Genomic DNA, 25,264 nt, shown 5'->3' with positions numbered 1-25,264 from the left:
GAAAGTCGCATGAATAATAACAAAAGATACACTCAGTGCTTCATGAGCTAATACATGGAAAATTGGCGAAACCCCAGATCCTGCTGGCTGAGCTGCAGAATGGATACTGTACAGGGATGCTCAGTCCCAGGGCAAAGGGTGACAGTGCTGAACTAGATCATACTTATTGAAATAGCAAAACAGATGATGGTGAAAAAGCCCCAAGGAAAGGGTCATTTGTTGGCATGTCTGGCCCGTTTTATTTAGTTTAATTGCTCTGTTCTGCCTCAGTACAGGATGGCCAGCACCCTTTCTGCTCTCCTTGGCACAAGCCCTGTATCTGGCTCATTTAGAGCATGAAAAGCTGCATGCTGCATATTCACATCTTGCAGCAGAGCACAAGAGGCAATTGAGTTACCCTATCTTGAGCAGGCCCCGAGAAAGAAGCTACCGAATTGCCTGCATGTGGTTGAGTCAGGGCAGTTGTGTTGGCCTTGAAGAAAGCCTGGCCCAGGTTCTTAGAAGGAGTTGGAATGCCTCAATCAGGATTATAGAGAGTCTGGTTATTGGCCTCTCTTTTTTCCTGCCTGCACTGGCAGCAGTAGATCCTTCTGTAAATCTCACTGCTCTGCCAGGCACTAATGCTAAGCTGAGCAGAACTTCCCTGCAGCTTTGAGATGACTGGCTTGCTATAGCTCCATGGCTGTCCCGACCTCCGCGAGCGTCCGCCCAGGTGTACACCTGCTAATTCTGTCTCCGCTCATGTCCACACTTGTCCAAAGCAGTGGGGACTGAATGACTCAAAGGCTTGACGATGGGCTGTGGAGACATAGCTCTTGAAGTGGCTGGCCCAAGTCCAGGAGTGGATGCAAACTGTCATCTAGCAGCTGTTTGATGGCTTCAGCAAAACGAGTTAGTTGTTCTCAATCTAGTCTCAAGTGGACAATTGTCCACAGAGCTACAACTAGCACTCGCTGGCTCCTCTCAGCAAGAGAAGCCAAGGACAGTTGTGCCTGGAGACACAATTGCCCCTCCTTATAGAAGTGTGCTCTCCAGGCTAGGATGGAGGCACAGGGGCTGGAGAGCAGCAAGGAGGGAAGCTTGCATCATTGCTGTCTATGCACTTTTAAGAATCCAGTAGGCTGCTGTTGGCAGGGCAGCTGCCATTTTGTGAGGTGAAGAGGTTGCAGCATGTGGCCAAGGAGGAGGATACACTGCACTATCTCATGGGGACTTGAGCGTTGTTCTGTCTTGGATTTTTGTTTCTCTTCAGCTCACTTGGGCTGAGAATGTGTGTGTTGCTGGCAGAGTGTGGGTGAAACCCTTTGGAGTCTGCCAGCTTCTGGAACCCTGAACCGACTCTGATCCTAGCCTCTGGACTACAGCAACAATGGTTCCATTTCCCAGCCTGCTGAAGGTCTGGGGAGAGGACAGAGTAGACTGGAAACTCCTATAAAAGCCGATGAGGATGCTTTGCATGGAGTGATTTATATAGATAGTTTGCTGAGCCAATGAGGGGCCTGGACTGCTCAGTCCCTTAGTGGGAGGGACAGGCTGCCTTAGAGACAGTTTGGGAATTCTTCTGGTTTCACATTGGGGCTGTTTAGGTTTGGAGTGGGGAGAGGAGCAACACAGCCTGGGGATGTTCGACTCCCACTCCCCGCCCAAAGGAAGATGTTGAACTATTGTGGGATTTAATAGGCGATCAGGGAATTCCAGCCCTGCAGAGACCAACAGTCGGGGGCTGGGGGCAGAAAGCCCACCCAGTGCCAGCTCCCTTGACCTAGCCAAGACCTCCAAGGGAGCCAGGAGAGGACTCTACCCCACCCCACCTAGGGGTGAAGACACTGTAAGGAAACCCCTTTCTTTTTGTTCAAGCCAACCAGCACTCACAGCACTCATCACAGGATTTATCCTCAGTGTCCCATCTCCCTGGGCTGGTGCTAAGGAGGAAGCCAGGGAGGTGTGTACAGTGATGAATGTAGGGAGGAGGGGAGTTTGTTATATTGTTGATGTTTGAGTATTTTAGTTCATCTTAATCCTTTCCATCCTTACAGCCTTGGTTTCCTGTCCCCAGTACAGCCGCCTGTGTTATACTGGTCTTTCTGAGTGTGGCATTTCATTTTGTTGTTTTGGTACCGAGTTGTATTAGTTATTGTCCCATGGACCAGCACCCCTTGTGGCCCAAGTACAGAGAGGAGTCACCAGGGGTGGAGGCACCAGGTGCCAAAATCAAGAACCATGTGAGGAGACAGGGAGAAGCAGCACCAATTAGCAAACACCAGGGTGGAGCCAGGCCTCAGGAGAGGGGGTATATATGGGTGTGCAGAGAAACACAGCATCCCTTTTTCAGCAGCAGCCCTCTTCAGGGGAAGGAGGAAGAATCCGAAGAATGAACCCCAGAGAGTTGATGCTATGGGTGAGAAGGGGTTAGATGACATGGTGGGGCAGGGAGGAGAGGAAAGGCTGGAGGAGGATCATGGAGAGACCATGTAATGCAGGGGGAAGCAAGCAGCACAGAGAGATCAGCAGAAGAGTGGGGTCAAGGTGGATAGAGACACCTCAATCTGGAGAGAGGAGGGGTTGGCGAGAGGAGGGGGATGAATAGCATGGAATGAGAGCAAACATGGAAGAGGCATAGGATGAGGAAAGAAGATTCTACTTTTCAAAGAAGGGTACAGAGCCAAGGGAAAGAGAGAGACCCAACAGCAAGGTCTGGAGATGGGAGGGCAGAAGAACAGGAATAGGGCCCAGAAGAGAGAGTCGGAGGAAACACACACCATGCAGGTTAATGAGCTGAGCGCCATCCCTTTCTGCCCCTTCCCCTTCCCCTGTTCCCATGGCAGACATGCTGTCCCTTTGTCCATTTCAGGAGGACAGGCAGGAGGGCTGTTCTGGGCACTTGCTATCAGGCAATTGCTGCCCACTCAAGATTTTGTAGTTCACTAACTGGAGAAAAAAAGGGACCAAAGGAATAACCTAAAATGCTCCAGCAGGTGGGATCCCGGAGACCCTCCAGAGACTTGAGCTGTTTGTCCAGCACTCGAGCTGGGCAAAGGTTTTTGGACTAACAGTTTAATTTCGATTGACCCCAAACTATTCATGAATTTGACACAAATCTTTTCAGATATTTATAAAATGGCTGCAGGAGGAGATGGTGCTCCCACCCTCCCATAACCTTTAGCCTAGTGATTAAGGTACTCGCCTGAAACGTGAAAGACTCAGGTTCAACTCCACACTCTGGTCCAAGAGGTGAACTGCTTGGTAATAGTGACCATAATGTAATTAAATTTAACGTCCTTGTAGGGGAAAAATACCAAAGAAATTCACCACAGTAGCATTTAACTTCAAAAAGTGGAACTGTCCAAAAAAGAGGAAGCTAGTTACATGGAAATTAAAAGGTACAGTTACTAGAATAAAATGCTTGCAAGCTGCATGGAAACTTTTAAAAAACACAATAATAGAGGCTCAAACAAAATGTGTGCCCCCTACATAAAGAAGACAGTAAGAGGAACAAAAAAAGTAGCACCATGAGTAAACAGCAGAATAAAAGAGGTGGTTAGAGACAAAATTACAGCCTTTAAAAATTGGTAGTCAAATCTACTGAAGAAAATAGAAAGGATCACACACTCTGGCAAGTCAAGTACGAAAGTGTAATTAGGCAGGCCAAAACAGAATTTGAAGAGCAACTAGCAAAGACGCAAAAGCTAACCACTAACCACAACAATTTTTTAAAAGTGCATCAGTAGCAGGAAGCCTGCCAAACAATCAGTGGGGCCATTGGACGAGCGAAGTGCAAAAGGAGCACTCAAGGATGACAAGGCTGTGTGGTGGAGAAACTAAATGAATTCTTTGCACCGGTCTTCACTGCAGAGGATGTGAAGGAGATTCCCACATCTGAACCATTCTTTTTAGGTGACATATCTGATGAACTGTCCCAGCCTGAGGTGTCAGTAGAGGAGGTTTTGGAACAAATTGATAAATTAAACAGTAACAAGTCACCAGAACTAGAAGGTATTCACCCAAGAGTTCTGAAGGAACTCAGATATGAAATTGCAGAACTACTAACTGGTATGTAGCCTATCACTTAATTCAGCCTCTGCACCAGATGACTGGAGGATAGGAATGTAATGCTCATTTTTTAAAAAGGCTCCAGAGGTGATCCTGGCAATTTTAGGCTGGTAAGCTTAACTTCAGTACCAGGCAAATTGGTTGAAACTATAGTAAAGAACAGAATTATCAGATACCCAGAGGAACATGGTTTGTTGGGGAAAAGTCAACATGGTTTTTGTAAAGGGAAATCATGCCTCATCAATTCTTTGAGGAAGCCAACAAACATGTGGACAAGAATGATCCAGTGGATATAATGTAGTTGGACTTCAGAAAGCCTTGGACAAGGTCCCTCACCAAAGGCTCATAAGCAAAGCAAGTGGTCATGGAATAAGAGGGAAGACCCTCTCATGGGTCAGTAACTGGTTAAAAGCTAGGAAACAAAAGGTAGGAATAAATGGCCAGTTTTCACAGTGGAGCTACGTATATAGTCAGATCCTCACAGGATCTGTATTGGGACCAGTGCTTGTCAACATAGTCATAAATGATCTGGAAAAAGGGGTAAACAGTGAGGTAGCAGAGTTTGCAGTTGATTCAAAATTACTCACAATAGTTAAGTCCAAAGCTGACTGCAAAGAGATCTCACAAAACTGGGTGACTGGGCAATAACATGGCTGATGAAATTCAATGTTGATAAATGCAAAGTAATGCACACTGGAAACCATAATCCCAATACTACATACAAAATGATGGGGTCTAAATGTGCTGCTATCACTCAAGAAGAGATCCTGGAGTCCTTATGGATAATTCTCTGAAAACATCTGCTCAGTGTGCAGCAGCAGTCCAAAAAGCTAATAGACTGTCAGGAACCATTAGGAAAGGGATACATAGTAAGACCGAAAATACCATAATGCCACAATATAAATCCATGATACACACACACCTTGAGTACTGCATGTGGTTCTCATCCCATCTCAAAAAAACACAACCATATTAGAATTGGAAAAGTACAGAGAAGATGAGGAGTATGAAACAGCTTCCAGGTGAGGAGAGATTAAAAAGAGTGGAACTGCTCATCTTAGCAAAGAGACAACTAAGGGAGGCTATAGACCTCAATCATAATCAGGAATGATGTGGAGAAAAAGTGTTATTTAGCCTTTCACATAACACAAGAACCCAGGGTCATCCAATAAAATGCATAGGCAGAAAATTTAAAACAGACATTAAAAAGTACTTCTTCACACAGTCAACCTGTGGAACTTATTGCCAGGGGATGTTGTGAAGGCCAAAGGTATAACCAGGTTAAAAAAAGAATTAGATAAGGTTATGGATGATAGGTCCATCAATGGCTACTAGCCAAGATAGTCAGGGACATAAGTCCATGCTCAAGAACAGATCTGAAACAGACTTTTGATTCACCAAAAATTCAGGAACATTTCAGATTTGGTTTGCTCCAAACTGAATTTTTTTTCCAATTTTTCTGAACTACCACCAAACTGAAATATCAGTTCTTCACCCTGCTCTACCTAGGGACCCCTTATTGGACGAGGGGACTTGCAAGGAGAGATGTCATTTACTGCTAAATTGTTCATTCATAGTGAGACCAAGTCTTAATAACTGTTTGGTGGCTTATGTGACATGAGCTGCGAGATCCCACAGGGCAGGCGTTTGCATCGAACACAGTGGCCCCTTTGGACAACTCAGCACAGTGGACTGTGCACATTGATAGGCTGAGCAAGGCTAGAGATGGCATAATCCGTTCACCCCCCCTTGAGGCAAAGCAGAGCACGGTGCTCTGGGAAAGCTGTGACTGAGTCCAGGACTTCCATCTCCAGGCCTGTCTGTCTAGCCAGCACCTTTCACCTGTACTAAATGTACAGGCAAAGAAAAGCTGAGCTGAATCTTCCTTTCCATTAAATCAGCTGTTGCTTTAAGTAGGACAGTAGCAGCACTCATGACAACCAGCCTTTTCCATGCCAAATGTCTGGATTGTAAAGAGCAGCAGCCCCTCAGTGGTGTGTAGCATTCCGGGAGCTAACTGGGCTCAGGGTGTAGTTTCCAAGTCAGCCTGGGCACAAGGCAGTGGGAATGACGCGCTTCCCCCAGCAGGTCTCTACCATGAAGCTTGGCACCAAGCGTAATGCTTGGACGAAGCCATTAGACCTTGCGGGCGGGGAGGGGGGGACTTTGCAGCAACTCAGCTGCATTGCCCTGACACTAACAGAGGCCAGCACAAATGGTTCCAGCTCTTAGCCACGAGCACTTCACTGCTAAAACAGCCTGTGGAAAAGGCAGGTCAGGGACTGTCCCCTGCAGCTGGCTGGGACATGCTTGGAGCTGAACTCGGGATATTTCACTCACAAAGCAGCCCTCCTTTCGCCTTGGCCCTGCCCACTGGATGGAAGAGGGGACCAGCTGGTGGGGAGGGGAGGACCCCTTAGGTTTATAGATAATGCTCACGGGCACCCTGGGGAAATCAGGGTGAAAGGCGACAGAGGCAGTAGTAGCAGCCCTGCTAATGACGAGGACCCACCCCATCTATCAATCACAGGGCTGGGGAGGGGCAATGACGGACATGAATAGTGTTTGGGGCACACAGCCCCTGGCAGACGTTCTCTCTGAATACAGGGCAGCCAGTGTGTCCACAGGCTTTGCACAGATGTGCCAAGAGCTTGATGCTCCCATGGGAGGCTTCCCTTGTGGCTTCCAGCAAACCCTAAATTCTGGGGAAGCAGGTGGGGGAGGTGTTGCAAAGGGGAGATAGAAGCATTTGCTTTCTCCGTTTCATCAGGATGATTTTCCGGCCGGCAGCAGGAGGGCAGCGGAAACAGGCTTAGATTAAGTACCCTTTGCTGGAAAGACTGATACTTTATCCCTAACCCACACGGAGGGTATTGATGGTGCAGTCCAGGGTTCAACAGGTGAACTGTTACTTTGAGGGTTGGGGGAAACCTCCTTGCAGCTAATGGGCATAACAGCCCCCATTCAGGATCCATGTAAGAAGCATGTCAGCTCCTTTATGGAGTGAGATAGCTGAAACAATAGAAGTCACTGCACAGCCGCAGGCAACATTCCAGGCTGCTCAAGAATCTGAGTTATGTGGGCAGAGGGTTTCCCTGGGGCTGAGTGTAAATGCAGAGGGCTGGGTGGGTGAGGTTTGTGTGCATCTGAGAAAGAAAGAAAGAGAAGCACACAGAGAAGGCAGCAAGGGAGAGACAATCAGGGACGTGTGACCCTGATGAAAAGCTGAGGGACAGCTTTTGGGCTAAGGGCTGGCTGGAAAGAGGCTTGGAACGGTGAGCAAAGAAATGGTCTCCTGAACAACGGAAACTGTGATTCCTGCTGTGTTCTGGGAAACAGGACTTTATGTTACTTCTTTGTAACTTAACAGGATTGCAAAGAAATACTTGACTCCATAAGCAGTTTCTCCTCCTACAGGAGCAACTCTCAGAGTCTTGAATACTGGATAATCGCATCGAAAGGGGTAACCATATGATGAAATGGGGAGAGGTTGAAGACCATATAATGGGGTTTCCATGCCCTGGGGAAGAGTTGGGAGACATCAACCATTTAGTGCAATCCACCCCATTGCAAAGGCAAAGAGCCATACATTGTTTGGGGAGTTGCTGGGGTGGTCGTGGTGCAAGAACCTAAATAGAAGAGCCTCTCAGCAGAATCCAGAAACGGAGCGACACCATCAGAGGCAGGAGGATCATCCCAGCTCCTCCCTTCTATTGGGTGAAGAAGTTTTAACCAGCAACAAGCTGCTCTCCCCACTCTAACACCCCTCTCCCTGATATAAAGGCAGCTAGGCTAATTCTAGGCCATGCTGAGCCCTCCCTTGCCACAGAGCCTCATCCTCTTAATGCACCCTCAGAACAGGAGCGAAAGCAAGGGAGGAGGCCTAGTAGGTTGGCATAGCCGCAGGCCGAGACCCCTGGCCCTCCACTTCTAACTGACAGAATCAACATTAGCTTGGTGATTTCTCTTCTACCCTAGCCCTGTCACTTTGGAGACCCACTAGCCTGCCAGGGGGCAGCTCTGCTTCCATTTAAACCCTCACCACATCCAGACAGACAGAGAAATTGCAGGGCTAGAAGGGACCCAGAACTGGCACCTGTTAGGATCGGGGCCTGCTTTCCCGCTCTTATGCTGTGGAGAAATTCAGCCCAAATCTGCCCACCCCATCACCACCCAGCCACAAATGGACTTAGTCTAGGGGGAGGGAAGTATTGGTCCCATTTGGCAGATGGAAGCTGGGGCACACTGAAGTGAAGTGATTTTCCCAAGGCTATGCAGGGAGTTGGTGGCAGAGCAGAGAACCAAACCCAGAAAACCTGAGCGCCAGGCCTGTGCCATAACCACTAGGCAACTCTTCCTCCTCAGAGAAGGGGGACCACCTGTGCTGCTTTGAGTGTGTGGGTGGGGGCAGATGCTAGACAGAGCCCCAAGGAGGTGGGGAGCAGAGAGAGAGATGGGAAAAGGGACATGGGTGGGGAGTAAGGACTTAGAGAAGAAACAAGAGTGAGAGAAAGGGGCAGGGAGAGCGATAGGAAGGGAGAGGGGAAAGATTCCTCACTGCTTGTCCCTCCCATCTGCCTTCTTCCCACAGCCACCAGTGGCCCTCGGCTCCCAAACAGGCCATAAGCAGGTGTGAGGCACAGTGTGAAGGACCCAGGTCCCCCTGTCCCCCATACCAATCAGAACCAGCACACCCCACTTCCTGTGGTACCTCTGGATCTCCCCTACCCCCACCTGAGCAAAGTGAAGATGTCAAGAAAAAAGGCTCCAAATCGGATTGACACCCACTGCCCCCCTTAATAAAGTTTATTATCAGCCGGTCTCTAATCCTTTTAAATCCCCCGCAGCGGGGGGAGGGCTGGGATTAGAGGAGGCTGGCGTAATCCCAATGAATTTGTTACAGGAGGATTTAGCCAGTGCCAGGGGAGCAGATGGCCCAGGACCAGCTCTGGAAAACAACCATTTTCCTTAATGATTTTTAACAAGGATAAAAGGGCAGGAGAAATAGGGCCAGCAGCTCTGGGAAGAGGTGGGGCGTGGGGAGAAGGGGGCCATGGTGCAAACAAGAGGAGGTGACACGGGTTCATTCAATCCCTTAGAAAACAAACTGAGACAGTCAAAGCCCCAGCAAGATGCAGAGTGGGGAGGGAGGAGACGCTGCCTGCCCCAGCCTCCACGCTCAGCATCCCGGGCAGCAGCACACGCCTGTCCCTGAAGAGAGGGTACTAACAGCGCCTGGTGACAGCAGTGCCCAGCGTGCCCATGGGAAGATGGGGAAAATGCTTTCTGGTGTGTCCTCACCCTACATCCAGGCTCCCCCCCCCCCAACATCCCGTTTGGGGCAAGGGCATCTGATTGCCCTGACAGTGCCGTGGAGGAGTCCATACGCCAGGGCAGAGCCTGCTCCCAGGCGCCCTTTGAAGTGAACTGAGTGCTGGTGAAAGGGACCAGAGGCAGCCAGCCCGGGGGCAGAGAACTCCCTCTACTTCCCTCCACCACAGCTGCCAGAGCAGGGGCAAGCTCTCCCCACCCCACTCCACTAAGGTGCCTCACCACAACTCACAGGACCCATGCTAAGGTGGGCAGGTGGCTCAGGCCAGGAAGCCCCATCAGGATCTGGCCTGTGGTGACATGAATTGTCCACCAGGAGCTGAACGGAGTCCCACCAGCTCAACAGGCACAGGGCCCTGAATAGCTGACAACTGGGTGTGACCCAGCCAGCCCCCTAAAGTAGAATCAAGCTGGTGACAGGTGAATGGCTCCATAATCCATTAACAATCCTCTCCCCTTTCTCATTCCCTGCTCACCAAGGACCAAAGACAGCTGTGTGTGCTCATATTCAGGAGAACCAACTGCAACAGCCAACCTACTGCTCCAATACCAGAGCAGCACTCCGAGCACCTGGGAGCCAGGGAGACCAACTAGAAACGGCCAGGTGAGGTTCTTGTGCTTGGTTCAGTGCTGCTGGGGTGCTAAGGGCTGGAGAGCAATGGGCAGCCGCGTGCCTCGGGCTAGTCTGCAGCCAACCAGGATGGAACTCTGAAAACAGCTGAGCCATCCTCTCTCTGCCAGGCCAGGTCCAGTGATGCAATCTTCTGCTAGATTAAAACAAGGCAAGAGAGAGCGAAAGGAAGGCTATTCCTGGCCCTTCCCAGGTGAAGCTGGTGCACAAGAGAAAAAGGACTTTAAATCTCTTTGGGATAGAACATGGCAGAGGGGAGCAGAGCACAGGAGGGGTGGAGAATCAAAGGCTACACTCCTTGTAAAAGGGTTGCTACTTTAGATGACAAATGATGCAGTGTGGTGCCTGGCTTTGAGCAAAGGCTTGCTGAGTACTGAGGGTAGGGCAGGGAGGGCCAGAGGTGAAAGTAAGCTGGTACAGTACAGCAAGGCATACTGACAAGAGCTGGTGCCAGACTAGACCAGTTTCTTCTAAGGTGATTTAAAGGGCCCAGGACTCCAGCTGCTGCAGGGAGCCCCTGGCCCTTTAAATTACCTCCGGAGCCCTGCTGCTGCTACCTCAGCCCTAGCCCTGCCACGCCAGGGTAGCGGTGGCAGGGCTCTGGAGGTGATTTAAAGGGCTTGAAGCTCCGTGATGGCTGGAGCCCCGGACCCTTTAATTCGCCTGAGCTCCCAGCCACCTCTGCAGCTGGGAGCTCCAGGGTGATTTAAAGGCCCGGGGGCTCACAGCCACAGCCAGAGCCCCAGGGCTTTTAAATCTTGAAAGGCCCCACCTCTTCCGATTGAGGCCACACCCCACCCAGGATTCCGGCACATGGATAAGTCCTTTAAGTTACTTCCACCCCTAGGGATAGCCCATTCACTGGAGGGTCCTACACAGACAGAAGAGATGTAGGGATGTGCATAGATTTCTTTTGACAGAGGGGAGTCTGAAGTCTTTCCTCAGACCCCCTCCCTCCAAGCCAAGAAGGTGTTCCGTAGCACACAATGCATCATCGGATTTGCACTGGGGATGCAAAAAGAGGTGGTCACAGGGCCAGGAGGGGGCTAGTGGAAGGCGGCCAGGAACAGGAGGCCCAAGGAGAGTTGAGGTGGAGAAGAGACAAGAGTAAATAGGGCATGAAGGAAAAGCAGGCTGATCCCTAGCCCACTCAGCTCCTTGGCTGGCCCCACTGGAGTTCAGCAGACAAGAGTCACGCCCTGTGTTGCACTGTTCTGCGTCACAGCAGTTCAGACCCACACACTCAGCACACTTTAGACACACGTGATCCCACACAGCAGAATGTTTATTAGCAAAAATAATTTATTCCACTAACACAAGCATAGACACTGCGTGCAGAGACCCCAGCTCCTTCTGGTGCAGCAGCCTGGCACTGGGAATAGAGCACAAACCAACCACCACTTTTAAAGTGAAGAAAATGAAACCAACTCAACCGTCTCATGACAATTAAATGTTTCTCCTCCACCTATCCTATCCATAGTGTCTCATGGGCACTGCCCTGGGAGGCTCAGATACATTCCAAGCCCCCTCCAAAAACCAAAATCCAGTAGCCCAGCAAGTCGGTCCCCCAGCTCCAGCCTGTAGATGGCAAAAGGAAGGTAACTGAGTGAAAATCAGGGAGGAATCCGCAGGTGATCTCAAAGCCAATGTTTTGTAGCTCAGGAGTCCAGATTTTTTTTAAAGGCACATTTCAGAAAAGAGCAAAGAACTCAGCTATCCCAGTCTGGGCTTAAGAAACATCCCGGCGGGGTTAGGTCAGATTCATCAGGACAGCACAAGCCCACAGAAGGGAGAGACACAGGAGCCTCACCACTCCCAAAGGCAGGACCGGGTTACGCTGGACAAGGCAAAGGTGCTCTGGGCAGATGTTCTCAAGCACCAAGTGGGGGATGGGAAGGGTGATCACAGATTGCTCTCCACCCCCAAATTCCAGGGCCATCCCCATTTCCAGGCACTGGCCCCTCCCATCCTCCTCCCCGGTTTTGGGATGAAAAAAGAAACAATAAAAAGGGGGAGAGATGATAAAAACCAGGTCAGGCTGGGTGTCACCCATCATTGCTGTACGAGCCCCACCAGCAGCAGTGAGAGTACAGATTGGCCACTAGCATTTTTACAGCTGTCTGACCAGGGTTAGATGCCAGAGGCAGAAGCACAGGCAGCAATCTACATTAGCTCTCCACCCAGCGATGGAGCACAAAACCACACCACAGATAAGGCCTTAGAGCTAACCCAGCAGTTCCCCCAGGGCAAGGTATGCAAAGGTGACTAGTGGTTTCAGATGCTAAACTTGACACGCCTTGAAAGGGGCTGGATTTCTGCCTGTGACAGTAAGGCCCTTTCAAGGCCTCTCAAGCAGGCTAAACAAAATCTCTGGTAACTTTTGAAAAGCTTGGTCCTAACTTGTAACTAGTTGCATGCACCCTTTGAAGAAAGCCTACGGGTACCTGGGGTTACTTGGATGGTATCAGGAGCTACATTCAGAACAATCAACAAGCAATTCTCCTTCACCCAGCGTGTAGCCAGCCCCTGGATCTCACCAGCCCAAAGGTCATTTGCACAGTGCTAGACAGTCCCTGCCTTGCAGGCCTCACTCTAAATAATGCACAAACAAAAGGACAAGGGATGGGGACCCAAGAAGAGCTGGCGTATGAATGGGGATAAGTTAAGTGACTCTTGCAATGCCAAGATTTGCATTACGATTCTCTTTCCTCAGCTCAACAGTGACTCCAGTACAACGGGTTTCATAGAAAGGTTGAACAAAGTGACAGCATCTGCAGGCCGGTGAGATGCACTAATGCTAAGGGTCAGAGATCGAATGCTCTGGGCTGACAGTGCTCACTATACAAGGACGTGGGAGGGAATATTCCCAGTACTGAACAAGTGCCTGGGTGCATCTGGGAAACTTGTGTACAATTCTGGGTGCTCGGATTTCAAGACCAAAACACAGCACTCAAATGCATAGCTGGGCATCCTAATGGAGGCGCCCATGCTTGCATGCTGAAGCAGGCGGGAACAAGTGGAGTAACGGAGCAGCACAGGACTTCCTGGTAGGTTCTATGGCTTTTCATTGTACCAGGGGAATTTGGCTATAAGGCTGGCCCCACCCATGGTGCCAAAAGGAAGAATTCCAGTTTATTCCCAGTTTCACAAACCCTATAATATAGGGTGGGGGGACTGGCAAAGCCCCCCACCTCCTCCCACTTCTATTTTTAAAGCATGACGGTAGCAGCAAATCTGCCTGCAAGACTTTCAGACAGGTGGCCCATTGGCCCAGGACATGCCCCCAGCAGGTGAAACACAGCACAGGCTGACACAGAACCCTGCCAGTACTAATGCCACCCCGCCACATACACAGGAGAAGGCTAGGGACAGCCTCATCATGACAGGCCAAGGTGGCACAGAATTAGATGCTCCAGCAGAACAGTTTGTGGTCAGACCAAGGGTCCATGTCCTTTCCCACCCACCTCTGTGCCCATGTGCACTCTGGGCTGCAGGGAGGCTAGACGTAACAGCTGTTCTGGGCTAACGGAGCAACTCCTCCCCTGCGAGCCCTGAACTTCAGAAGCCAGATGCCGATTGGTGAGTCTGACCCCTGTGGCCATTTCTCTCTGTCTCTTTCACAAATGCAGAGCCAGCATAGAAGGAACCCAAGAGCGTGGAGCAGGTGGTATTTCAAGACAGGATTGAGATGCATTAGGATAAGAAGAGCAGTGGCTCAAGACACAAATAGTACATGGGGGTGGGGAGGAGTGTTACAGGTCAGGATTATGGTGAACTGGCTTAGCTCTGGCTACATGGCTTCCTCCCTGTCTGCGTTGTGTGTATCTCCAGACAGTGGCGCCGCAGTCCCTTATTTGTAGGGGAGTGTCACATACACCCTGAGCACAGTGTGAGAGCAGCTTGGGTTGAGTAGGTTAGCGATTCTGGCCTACAAGAGTGAAGGAACCATCTGGCAAAGAGAAAGTTCTGCACCCTCTGGGGCAGCCTGGTGCTTTGGGCTGGATTCACCTTCACCGCGGTGCAGCAGGAAACAGACCAGAAAGGAGACCCCCACACAATCCTTACCAGTGGCTGAGCTACTGTAAACAGGGAGGCAGCTAGAACTCCCCATACCTCTCCCATTTCACTCCGTCCTCCAGCCCCGCACCCTGACCCGACAGTGGGTCTGCTAGAGGTCTCTGAGGAGTTCAGGTGGCTTGGTAAGGCTCTTGGATCCCTGAAGAACACCCTGCCATATCTGTCTGATGGGTGGCCCCATGTCCATGTGGCTAGTGGTGGCAAGATCCAGAAGCCGTCCAGCTGCACCCACTGCCCTAACAAGCCTGACAGAGAAAGTCAGATGCTTTTCCAGTCACAGACCCCCGGAAGGAATTGTTAGCACTTGACCTATACCATCACACCCCCCTCCCATCGCACTCCCCAGCCTCACGCCGTGGGGAAGCCGGGGTGGCCCTTGCGGTGCCTCGTGCGCATGCGGAAGAAGGTGTACATGCCCAGCAGACACATGGAGGAGAGGAAGTACAGGATGATGCACAGGCTGACGTCCAGGCGGGAGAAGCCCACTCCTAGCATGCGGAACCAATGGTTCCTCCTCAGGGCGTCCCCTTCGTCCTCCTCCAGGGCCCCGATGAGCTGCTTGGAGCCCAGCCCCCGCTGCCTCAGGCGCTCCCAGGCCGCAGCATAGTCAAAGGCCTCATGGCTGCCGTCCACCAACAGCAGCGGGATGGTGTCCCTCTTGCTCAGCCGCCGCCCCTTGTTGGCCACCGCAGCCTTCAGGGCTTTGCTCTTGTAGTGCAGCTCGCTGAAGGAATCCAGGTCCACAATGTCCTCCTCCAGCTTCTGCATCTTGGGGTTCATCCGGACGATACTCGGCTTCCGTGGCCCCAAGAAGCCTCGTCTCTCTGAGCCACCCACCTCCATTCCCACCCCTGCGTCCTCTGGTTTCCCTGGTCTCTTCTCTTCCCCCTCCTCTGCCCCCTCCCCATTCCCTCCTCTCTCTTCCCCCTCCTCTTTCTCTTCCCCATTTACTCCTTTCTCTCCCTCCTCTTCCTCTTCTTTCCCATTCACTCCCTTCTCTCCCTCCTCCCCGATCCCATTCTCTCCTCTCTCTTCCTCCTCGTCATCGTCCTCCTCTCCTCTCTCTTCCCCATCACCCATGGCCCACTCTCCAGCTCCCTCCTTTGCCTCCCGGCTGCGCCTGACCACCAGAGCCCTCTCGGGCTCCGTGTAGTCTAAGAAGATGTTGGCCGGGGAGAAGTGGGCCTTGAGGAAGCGCAGCACGGCTGCTTTGTCCCACACATGGCGCCTGTTGACCACGCTGTGACACGGAGGGCACAGTTCCGGGGGAGGCCACTGCAGCTTGGGGAATTGGGGGTCCTCGGTCTCGGTACCTGGTCAAATCAGATGGAACAAAAGGCCTCAGACACAGTCCCACCAGGGGCTCCAGCAGCAAGACGGTCCCAGCACAATTACCACAGCATTTAACATCTACCCCATAAGCCCTGAAGGAAAGGAGTAGCCTCTGTGCCTTATGGATCTTACAGACACACCCCAAACCTGCCAAAGCCCTCCAGCCTTGGCGGGCTCTCCCTTTGCTAGCGTGAGACTCCCAGCAGGGGGCACAGTTCCAGTGGGATTCGCACATCGCCCTGACTGGGAGGTCACGCACAACTTGCCTGCAGGAGCAGCTCCACTTGCTCACGTGCCCTTCAGCCACCCTGAGGGGCAGGGAGTGGGCGTGCAAGAACCCTCAGCCTACCCTAGTGCCAAAAACAGGCTCTTGTAGCCAAGAGCTGGAGCCCCTTGAGACTTGGGAGTCTCTTCCCTGCCCCTTTGCCCCCTGCAACTGACCGACCGGAGCAGGGACCGTCTCCCCACAATGGGACGAAGGCCGGTAGGTTCCCCCAGGCTTCAGTGGGCTCTGCTCTCTCCCTGCCAGCCTGGGCCACATCCTTGGGCCATAGGCGTTCCAGGTGAATGCTGTGAGCTGGGGTGGAGGGTGCTATGCCTAGGGTGACCTGACATCTTGATAAAATTGGGACCGTCCTGATATTTAGCTTTTGTCCCACGTCCCGACCGATTTTTGCCCCAATATTTCGCTCCGCCGACAGCACTCCCCCCACCCCCACCCCCACCGCTCCACCGGCAGCACTTTTTTTTTTTACCTCCGCCAGCTGACCTCCCCCATGTGTCCTGATATTTTCTCCCTCTCATCTGGTCACCCCAGCTATGCCCCACCGCCAGGCGAGGCTGCACTGAGAAGCAGGAAGTCATTCCCTCCTTCCTTCCCCTGCCTGGCCACTCAAGCTCCCTCTTCCTTCTCAGCTGCCAGCTGCTTTTGTCCCAGCTCCCCCTGAACTGGGCTCCAGAGGCTCGTGTGCGAAGGGGGAGGGGCAGCGTCTGCACACGAATGGAGCATTTGGAGAATCGTCTCGGGAGGAGGGTCCTCCCAGGGCACGGGGCAGCTTTTAAAGCCCCCTGTGGGAAGCTGGATAAGATTTAACTGCCTCTCTGGGACGGTCTCTGGCTCAGCACCAACAGCTGCCTGTTCCCTTCACCTGGAGGGTCTGGGCCAGCCCCCTGCCAGGCTGCAGAATTAACCCATGGCTACCCGCCTCCTGCTTTCAAAGGAGAAATGAACAGACAAAGCCGGCCTGCGGCATGCAGGCAGAGCGCTCTCACAGCAACCTGTGCCCCAGGCTTCCTCCTTCAGCTCAGCTCACCCCGCAGTTATCAACCTGTGAGGAGAGACATTCCCTCACTGCGCAGCAGTGGCAGGGCAGGCACAGTGTTATCGGGGAGCTGAGTCAGCCCAGCCTGTGCTTTACAAGCCAAGGCACCAGCCGGCCCATGAGGTTCATCTCAAATTCCAACCCCGCTGCAGTCAGCTATCCCCAAGACCCTGTCCCCCCATCCCTACTCAGATATGGCCAGAGGGTCCGGACCCCCTACAAGGGGGGATAACTTCTCCTTCAGGCACCTTGCACCCCTCTTTCCTCGGCCAACATCAGCCTCACCAGCAGGCCCCCCCCTTTACCTGCCAGCCGAGCGTTGACCCGGTTATGTCTTGACCAAAGCCAGAGGGCTGCCTCGTCCACGCTTCTCACTTTGTCCATGGACTCCGCTGCCATGCCCTCAAAGTGCTGTGCGCACTCCCGGCAGCCAAAGAAGGACTGAACGTAGCCGCGCATAGCGCCAAGGACCTCAAGTGGGCCTGGAGGGGGAGGCGAGACAGCTCAGTCGGCTGGGGAAACCCTGGCAGCTCAGAGAAGCACTGTGCCCGGCGGCCTCCCTGCTGTCCACGCTGCCCAGAAGAACCCAGGTTCTTTGCAGAGTGCTAGCAATCCGAGGTCGGGTGGGTCCACAGGACCAGCCAGCTCAGGATCACAGTGCCATGGAGCAGGTGGCCTCAGCTACACTGAGAGGGCTGTGTGAGGCCCAGCACGGAGCTTCCAGTGAAGTGTGAGACGCTTAGAGCATTCAGTCCCATCTGCACCGGGAGGCGCTAGCATGGCACCATGGGACACCATGGCACCATGAACTAGGCTGGGCAAGGGAATCCTGAGGAAAACCAGCAGAGATGCCAAAGGCCGGCTCTGCAGTCGGGCTTGTATGTCCTGTTTAAGACACATCCCCTGTGACCCAGCAGGCCCTGGGGCTAGCGTTCAGCTGTCACTAAAGAGCCACGCTACAGAAGAGCTAGATACTATTATTGCTAGCTGTGATCTGGCCCTCCCTGAGCCAGAGGGACTGGCTGAGTGGAGACAGCAGCACATTTGGCCCTGGGGCAGGACAGAGCGCCTTGCACAGCTGGTTGATGAGAAGGTGCTAAGATTCCACACGGGAGCACAGCCCCCTTGGCTGGCTGGGAAGCTCAGCGTTCTGACCCAGACGTGGGAGAAGTGGCAGCCAACCACCTGACATGAGAGCTGCAGAACACTCACGCTGGAGGATCCAGCAATCCACGAGATACAGGCTTTAGATACAAGTGCTAGGCATGCAAGGTGGGGTGAGAGGAGATTGGGGCATTACAATGGGCCACCTAGTGTGGGGCTTACCAACTCTCTGGCTACAGGGATGGCTGGAAGGGCTTTTCAAGCAGGGACTGCAACCCTTCTAAAACCCTAGGACTGACTTCAGCTTTCTGGTGTGAGCCTACCTACCCTCTCCCCATCCTATTTCCCAGGGGGCAGGAGCTCCCGGAAATTCCCGAGCTACGGCCAAGGGGAGCTATCACGGTGGTTCCCACACCCCTCTCTCTATGGCCAAGAGCTAGATCATCCAGCATGTTCAGAGTGGGACGTGCACGGGGTCGTGTGTTTACCTGTGCCCAGCCTGCGGTGTCTAGTTGCCTGCACTGTCAGGAGGTGGAAGAGGGTCCAGAGGGAGCAGGGGTAGCCTCGGAAATGAGGTTCGCTTCCTTGGCAACCCACCCACGTCACGCTGTTCGACAGCACCGCTGGGGCTTGACCCTGATGAGGAGAGAGACAGGCAGACAAAGAGTAACAACCTCAGGGCTAACGTGGTGGGCAGAGGAGGGAGAGCAGAAGGGGACTGAGAGAAAAGGACTGGGGGAGGCAGACGCGTGCACACACTGCAGGGCTAAAGGGAATTCATCTCTATGCGACCCACCTCTTTTCTGTTGGTCAAGACCAGCTCCAAGGCACTGTAGGGAATCCATGATTCTCTCACGTTCCTCAGCCCCCTGTCCACAGAGCGCAGGAAGTTCCGGACAAAGGGGCGGCCAGGAAAATACTACAGCAAGAACAGAGCAAGGAGGAAATACGTTTAACAACAAAAGCCTTGCTACCTATTATGGTCGACGTGAACCCAGGCGTGGAAGAAATTCCTGCTTTGATTCCAGGGGACATTTGGAGACCTTTACTGAGCATGATGGCTAATAGGACACAAATCATCCTACAGTGATAAAGTCAGGTTCTTAGCAATACTATCATGTCCCATATGCCCTTTGCTAGCCTCTCTCAGGTGGGAAATGGGGTGAGACCCTGATTGTGAGAAACTCTCGGTGACTGCAATGCCAGCCTCTCCCAGCAGGAGCTACTGCAGGAAATGGTGCAGGACCACGGGCTGTGGGGAGCTCACAGCTACACTAGTCTCAGGCTGTCCAGCTTGGTACGAAGCCTCCCCCCAATGATCCAAACAGCCAGCACTGGGAAGCCCTTTCATTTGTATTCAAGCTGCCACCACTGTGAATAAGTCGCTCTGTGGGCCAACAGCCAAGATCCAAATCTCAATCGTAACTCCAAATAGTCTCCGAGGAACACGAAAAGCTACTTTGACAATAAGTCAACACAAATCCGATTAGTATCAGCACTTTAAAACCACAAGCGCTCCAGCGAGGGGGGGAGCGAGTGACTGGGGCTGAGGGGGGGCGAGACCCACCTAAGGGACAAACAAAGAGAGGAGACAGTGTAGGTGGGTAAAAGCAGGAGGTGGGGACCCAGGAAAGTCCAGTGGGAATGAAAGCAAAAGGGTCTAGCCTCCATGGATACCCCATTATGCCAGACAATAAACACAGGAAACTGACATTTTTGCTGGGGAGCCCCCCCCCCATCTCCTTTCAAAGGCTCCCAGGGGATACTGGAGATTTGGGGTGAGGTTTAGCAGGTGACCCGTTCTAAAATAAATGCTTCTCTCCCCGCAGGCCTATATGTCTTTGGGAAACACAAGATTTAAGAATCAGAGTCTGCACATGCAGACAAGGCAAATTCCCTGCAACTGTCAGGAATGTGGGAATCCTGGGGACATAGCTCCGTCTAGTGGCCTAAATCTGAAACACCTTGCACTGAGCACAAAACTGTTTCCTCTAGACTATGGTACACACCCAACCACCAGACTGAGGAGGCAGAAGAGGAAGAGGTTGCAAGAGAATCATTCCCCTCCCCATCTATACCTCCACACATACCCATTCCCCTTCCCCCCAATCCACACCCATTCCATCCACACACACGCCCACCCCATTCCCCTCCCCCTCCCCATCCACACACCCCATGCCCTTCCCCCCCACTCCACCCCATGCCCCTCCCCATCTATACCCCCCCACTCTCCTTTTCTGTTCCTCTCCCCACTGACACACCATTCTCTGCCCATCTATACCTCCCACACATACACCCATCCCCTTCCCATCCACACACACCCCATTCCCCTCCCCATCTACATCCACCCCATTCTCATTCTCCCCCGCCCAACATCTCTGAGCTTTGCCAGGAGGGAGGGAGCTCGGCTGGTGAACTGGGTTCCTTGTGCTATTTCAGTCTTGGACTCTCTGTTCCCTGCATTTGAACAGCTTTGTCTCCTAATCTGGAGCTGACATTACTACAGCTGTCTGACACCAAACACATTTCACAGTATAGACTGGTCCCCTGAAGGTTCCAAAGCCTGGGGGGCTGCTGTAGCAAACTCCCAACTCCAGCTGCCCTTCAGTTGTCTGAGGGTCGAACACAGCCTGCACTCGCCTGAGGGATTGTATTTTGAAGGGGAAGGTGGCAAGGTGCTGTATTCATTTAATGAAATCTTCCGTGCTCAAGAAAGTGAGAGAGATTGAGAGCATTAGCTAAAGCCAGGCCATAAGCAGGCTAGGTGTTAAGCAAGCTTCAGCACAACCATGCCAAAGCACCTCAGGTCTGACTCACACGGCCACTGGCAACTGTAGTCCTGCCCTCCTCACACACTCGCTTCCAACGCACCTCACCGCACCATCTCTGCTAGTCTAAGTCCTGGTCCCTTCACAGGCACAGCCAGCCAGTTTTGTTAATCATGCAGCAGTTGGGCAATTAGGGAAAAAGTAATAAAGGTATAAGCTGAGAACCCAAGACTCACTGCACTAGTGACCCACATTTAGATGAATAGATTTTAAGGCAACAAGGGCCCATTACAACCATTTATCTGACCTCTTGCATAGTGCTGGCACAGAACCATACCCAGTAATCTCTGCATCAAGCCCGTAACTAGAACATCCGCTTTAGAAACACATCCAGTCTTGATTTAAAGGCTTCAAGTGATAGAGAATCTACCCTGTTCCCAGATAAGCTGTTCCAATGGTGAATCACCTTCATTTCCAGCCTGAATGTGTCTAGTTTCTGATCACTGGATCTCGTCAGGCCTTTTTCTGTTCCATTAAAGAACCCTCTATGATCAGAAATGTCTTCCTCACATAGGCACTGACTCCGGGGCTGGAGCACCCATGGCAAAAAAATGGTGGGTGCTAAGCACTCAGTGGCAGCCTCCCTACTAGAACCTCCCCCAGTGCCTCCTGTCCGCCAGAGGGCCCCTGCCAATCAATGCTTCCCCCTCCCTCCCAGTGCCTACCATGGATCAGCTGTTTTGTGGCATCAGGAGGCACGGGGGGGGGGAGTAGTAAGGGTGCAGTGCGCTCAGGGGAGGAGCTGGGCAGGGCAGGGGTGGGAAGAGGCAGGGAAGAGGTGAGGCAGGGGTGGAAAGATGCAGGGCAGGGATGGGGTCTTGGGGGAAGGGGTGGAGTGGGGGCAGGCCCGGGCAGAGCCAGAGGAAGCACCTCCAGCAGATTAGAAACTCGGCATCTTTAAATCAAGGGAAGGCAAACTATGGCCTGCAGGCTGAATGTGGCCCATCAGGGCTTTCAGTCTGGCCCGCGAGATTGCCAGCCCCATCGTGCAGCGGGGCTAAGCAGGGCTGCCCAGAGGATTCAGGGGGCCCGGGGCAAAGCAATTTTAGGGGCCCCTTTCATTAAAAGAAGTTGCAATACTATAGAATATTATATTCTCGTGGGGGCCCCTGCGGGGCCTGGGCAAACTGCCCCACTTGCCCCCCCCCAGGCAGTACTACGTCCCTGTGGCCTGGGGGTGGGGGGAGAAGAGGGGGATGAGGACAGAGGGCTCAGTGCGATGCCATCTCCAGCAAGCACAGCCATCGCAGCTCCCATTGGCCAGGAACAGGGAACTGCAGCAAATGGGAGCTTTCAGGGGTGGTACCCACAGGTGAGGGCAGCACCCGGTGGAGTAGCCTGCCCTACCCCACCCCCAGGAGCCATTGCTGGACATGCTCGCCACTTCCAGGAGCGGCGTGAGGCCAGGGTGGGCAGGAAGCCTGCCTTAGCCCCGCTGTATGCCACTGCCACCCTGGAACCTCTTGAGGTAAGTGGCGCTGGGCTGGAGCCCACACCCCAAACCCCTCCTGCACCCCACACCCTTCTGCATCCCTGCCCTGAGCCCCCTGCACCTCAACCCTTACCCTGAGCCCTGTCCTACACCCAAACACCCTGCCCCAGCCCTAGCCCTACATTCATGGCCCTGCATACAGTTTCCCCACCCAGATGTGGCCCTTGGGTCAAAAATTTACCCACCCCTGTTTTAGACCATGATCAAGTCACCTCTCAGCCCTTTCATGGAGAAACTAAACAGATTGAGCTTCTTACATCTCTCACTATAAGGAACGTCTTCTAGACCCTGAATTATTCCGGAAACTATTTTCGGAACCCTCTCCAGTTTTTTAAATAAAACCCAAGTTTCCAAAGGCAACGGGCTTGTGTGCAAGAGGTCCTTAGTGGTCCCTTGCTATCAAAATCACATTGCATCCTGCATGAGGAGAGTTCTTTCGTCCTGTGAAAGAGGATTTCCAAAGGTAAGTTCTGGAGGGTTGTATAGGAGACAATATACGGCTGCCAAGCCACATATCTGCCACAGCAAAACAGAGGTGCCCATGACACTTCAAAGCCGCTCACTGCAGAGGGCATTGCTGTGTGCGTGCTTACCGGTGCAGCCAATGCTGATGCTCACGGTAGGGGTGGGAGCAGGAGGAAAGAATGTGCATCAAGGTGGTGGGGGGAGGGAGAGAGAACCAGCCATGGTGGTGCCTTCTTGCACAAGGTTCAGGGGGCAGTTGCTATGGTGAATGGCTGGGCACAGGTGGATGGGATTTCAAAAGGCAGGGCTCATGTCCAGGCTCGATGCGATTGGTCAGGTCATCAGTGAAGGTTTGGGAAGGGCACATATAATTTTCATGCCCAGCACAGGGGACGATGCAATTCCAATTTCCCATTTACCTAAACAAAGGCACAATCAGAGCTCAAGCGGAGTTAGGGACTAGGGCCAAGCAGCCAGATCCGAGGGGGTTTGTTAGAGGCCAGCTGAGGCAGAGCAGCGCTCGAGCCCTCCAGGGTCTCGTCACAAGGGCTGTTACGCAGGCCGGAACGTGGGGTATGCGAACGGCGTGGAGATGAGGTTCTCTGGAGACCTGTTCAAGCAGAACGCGTATGGGGATATGCCCAGCTTTGTTCGCTACAGGATTCAAATACCAGCCTGCCCCTCCTCTAATCCAACCGAAGGGGAGGCCCGGTGACTGCCACGGTGGCAAGTGAGGCCCCAGCAAAGGCCCTGCATCTGCTCTCAGCATGAGGGGGCTACAGACCGCCCAGGCCTTGCCTGGCTGATGACTCCTTAGCGCTCACCTTAGCCAGCACCGCCACAAAGTCCTTCAGGGCCCTGACCCGCTCTCCCGTTAGGACAGAGAACCGGGCCACCTCTACCCGCAGGGCATAGTGCAGCGCGGACTCCAGGTCAGCCATGTACACCTTTGAGCTGGAGAGCGGAGGAGAAAAACAGGGCGTTAACAACCGGCTGAGCCTGCCTGCAGAAAGGAGGTCCTTTACCCTTGCTCCAGTGAGGGACCTTAACTGTATCCCCTCAGGATCCACCTGGGAGGAAAAGACCCCTCATTACAGCTGCGAGTCCTTGTCCCTTCTCCCACGAGGGGATGGCAGAATTCAGTCACGACCCAGAGTCTGGCTTCACCCTGAGAGAGGCCGAGGTTAGCTCAGCCTCCAGCTTCATTCAGCCCCTGCAGCGCCCTCACTAGCAGCACGGCACTCACCCCCGTGGGGCTAGAGGCAAAGGGGCCTGCTCTCTTTATTTTGAAGCATCATCAAGAGGAAAAACAATGGTTGTGTTTTACAGTCACTCCTCACCCCCCCACCCCAACAAAACCAACAGCAAAGGGCCTGCTAATCCACAGCTAAAGCAAAGGAGGGACGGTGGGCAGATAGAAAGGGGGGGTGGAGATACACCCAGGATTCCAGCATAGTACAGATGCCAGCAGAATGCGCCCCACCACAGAGCCTGAAGGCCTCCTCTTGGGGGAGAAAGGCAATGAGCTCTCCCTTCCTTCAGCAGGGCAAGGGAACACCTTCAGCATCCCTGGACAGTGAGGTGGGCTAGGGGGAAGGGATGGGGCAAGGAGCAAGCAGCATGACCACATCTCTTCCTGCTGCTGACCCAGCTTGCAGCCTCACCCTCCAAGCATAAGCCCCCTGCGGTCCCTTGGGAGCAAGCAGCTCACACCTACCAGTGTCAAGGCCCTTATATTCAACTCAAACAGCAGCAACCTGGGGCACAGGGAGCCTATCCCTCATTGTAGGGCTCCCGGGACAGTCACCTCAGTATTTGGGCTTTGGTAGCAACATATTGCAGAGTGAAGCAGAGCCCTGGAACCATCTCAGCTACTTACAGAGCCCCACTAAGACACATCATCACCTCCACCCTCCCCTGGCTTCCCTATGCCCCCAACTGTCCGAGGAACCCCTATGTGGGGAGGTGGCCATCATCTTCATCTGTCCCAACCCCAATGCTCCCCAGAGCTGAGTAATCCAGGACAAGAGCCACTTGTTCGGTATTCCGTCCCCAGTTCATACCAGCACCAAGGGTGACCAGATGTCCCAATAAAATCAAGACCGTCCCGATATTTAGCTGTTTGTCATATGTCTTGAACGATCTTTGATCGGGACACAATTTGTCCGGATATTTTGCTCCACCGGCAGCACTCGGCTTTTTTTTTTCCCGTCTTCTCGCTGCTCCGCCAAGCAGCTCTCGACTTTTTTTTTTTTCCCTCTGCCGGTGGACCCCTGCACCCCCATGTGTCCCAGTATTTTCTCCCTCTCATCTGGTCACCCTACTGGCACCTCGGTAATGACTGAACTCAGAGCCACGTTCTTCACTGCTCTCCACTGACCTGGGGTGTGAGATCATGAGCTGCCAGTACTTTCTCTAGTCACCCTGCCCAGCGTCACCCGTCCTGCATTGCCTTGTCACTAGTCCCGCCCAGCAAGGTAAAACAGGTGAGGCTTGCAGCATGGCCTGGATGTCAACTGGCCTCGGCTCTGCTGAACGGGGTATGCATCCAAGAGCAAGTTCCCCAGCAGAAGGTCTCTCTGTGGAGAAAGCCCTTGGCCCCACCTTCCGCCCTTTCAAACCACAGCGCCGT

General features: G+C 53.0%; 1 protein-coding gene across 1 annotated transcript in view; it reads right to left on the bottom strand.

Moving 5' to 3' along the window:
* Positions 1-11,528: 11,528 nt before the first annotated feature.
* QSOX1 (quiescin sulfhydryl oxidase 1) overlaps positions 11,529-25,264 on the bottom strand; it is a 40,575-nt gene continuing 26,839 nt past the window's right edge. The window contains exons 8-12 of the mRNA XM_050962283.1: positions 23,457-23,586; positions 18,644-18,766; positions 18,336-18,483; positions 17,049-17,225; positions 11,529-15,402 (exon numbers count right to left, since the gene is read on the bottom strand). Of these exons, the coding sequence (XP_050818240.1) occupies positions 14,438-15,402; positions 17,049-17,225; positions 18,336-18,483; positions 18,644-18,766; positions 23,457-23,586 (1,543 nt within the window). The 3' untranslated portion in view covers positions 11,529-14,437. The remainder of the gene's footprint in view (positions 15,403-17,048; positions 17,226-18,335; positions 18,484-18,643; positions 18,767-23,456; positions 23,587-25,264) is intronic.

This window comes from Gopherus flavomarginatus, chromosome 7 (genome assembly GCF_025201925.1).
Source record: "Gopherus flavomarginatus isolate rGopFla2 chromosome 7, rGopFla2.mat.asm, whole genome shotgun sequence".
NCBI lineage: Eukaryota > Metazoa > Chordata > Testudines > Testudinidae > Gopherus > Gopherus flavomarginatus.
Note: the sequence above shows the minus strand (reverse complement) of the source record. Positions and strands in the feature narration are given on the sequence as shown.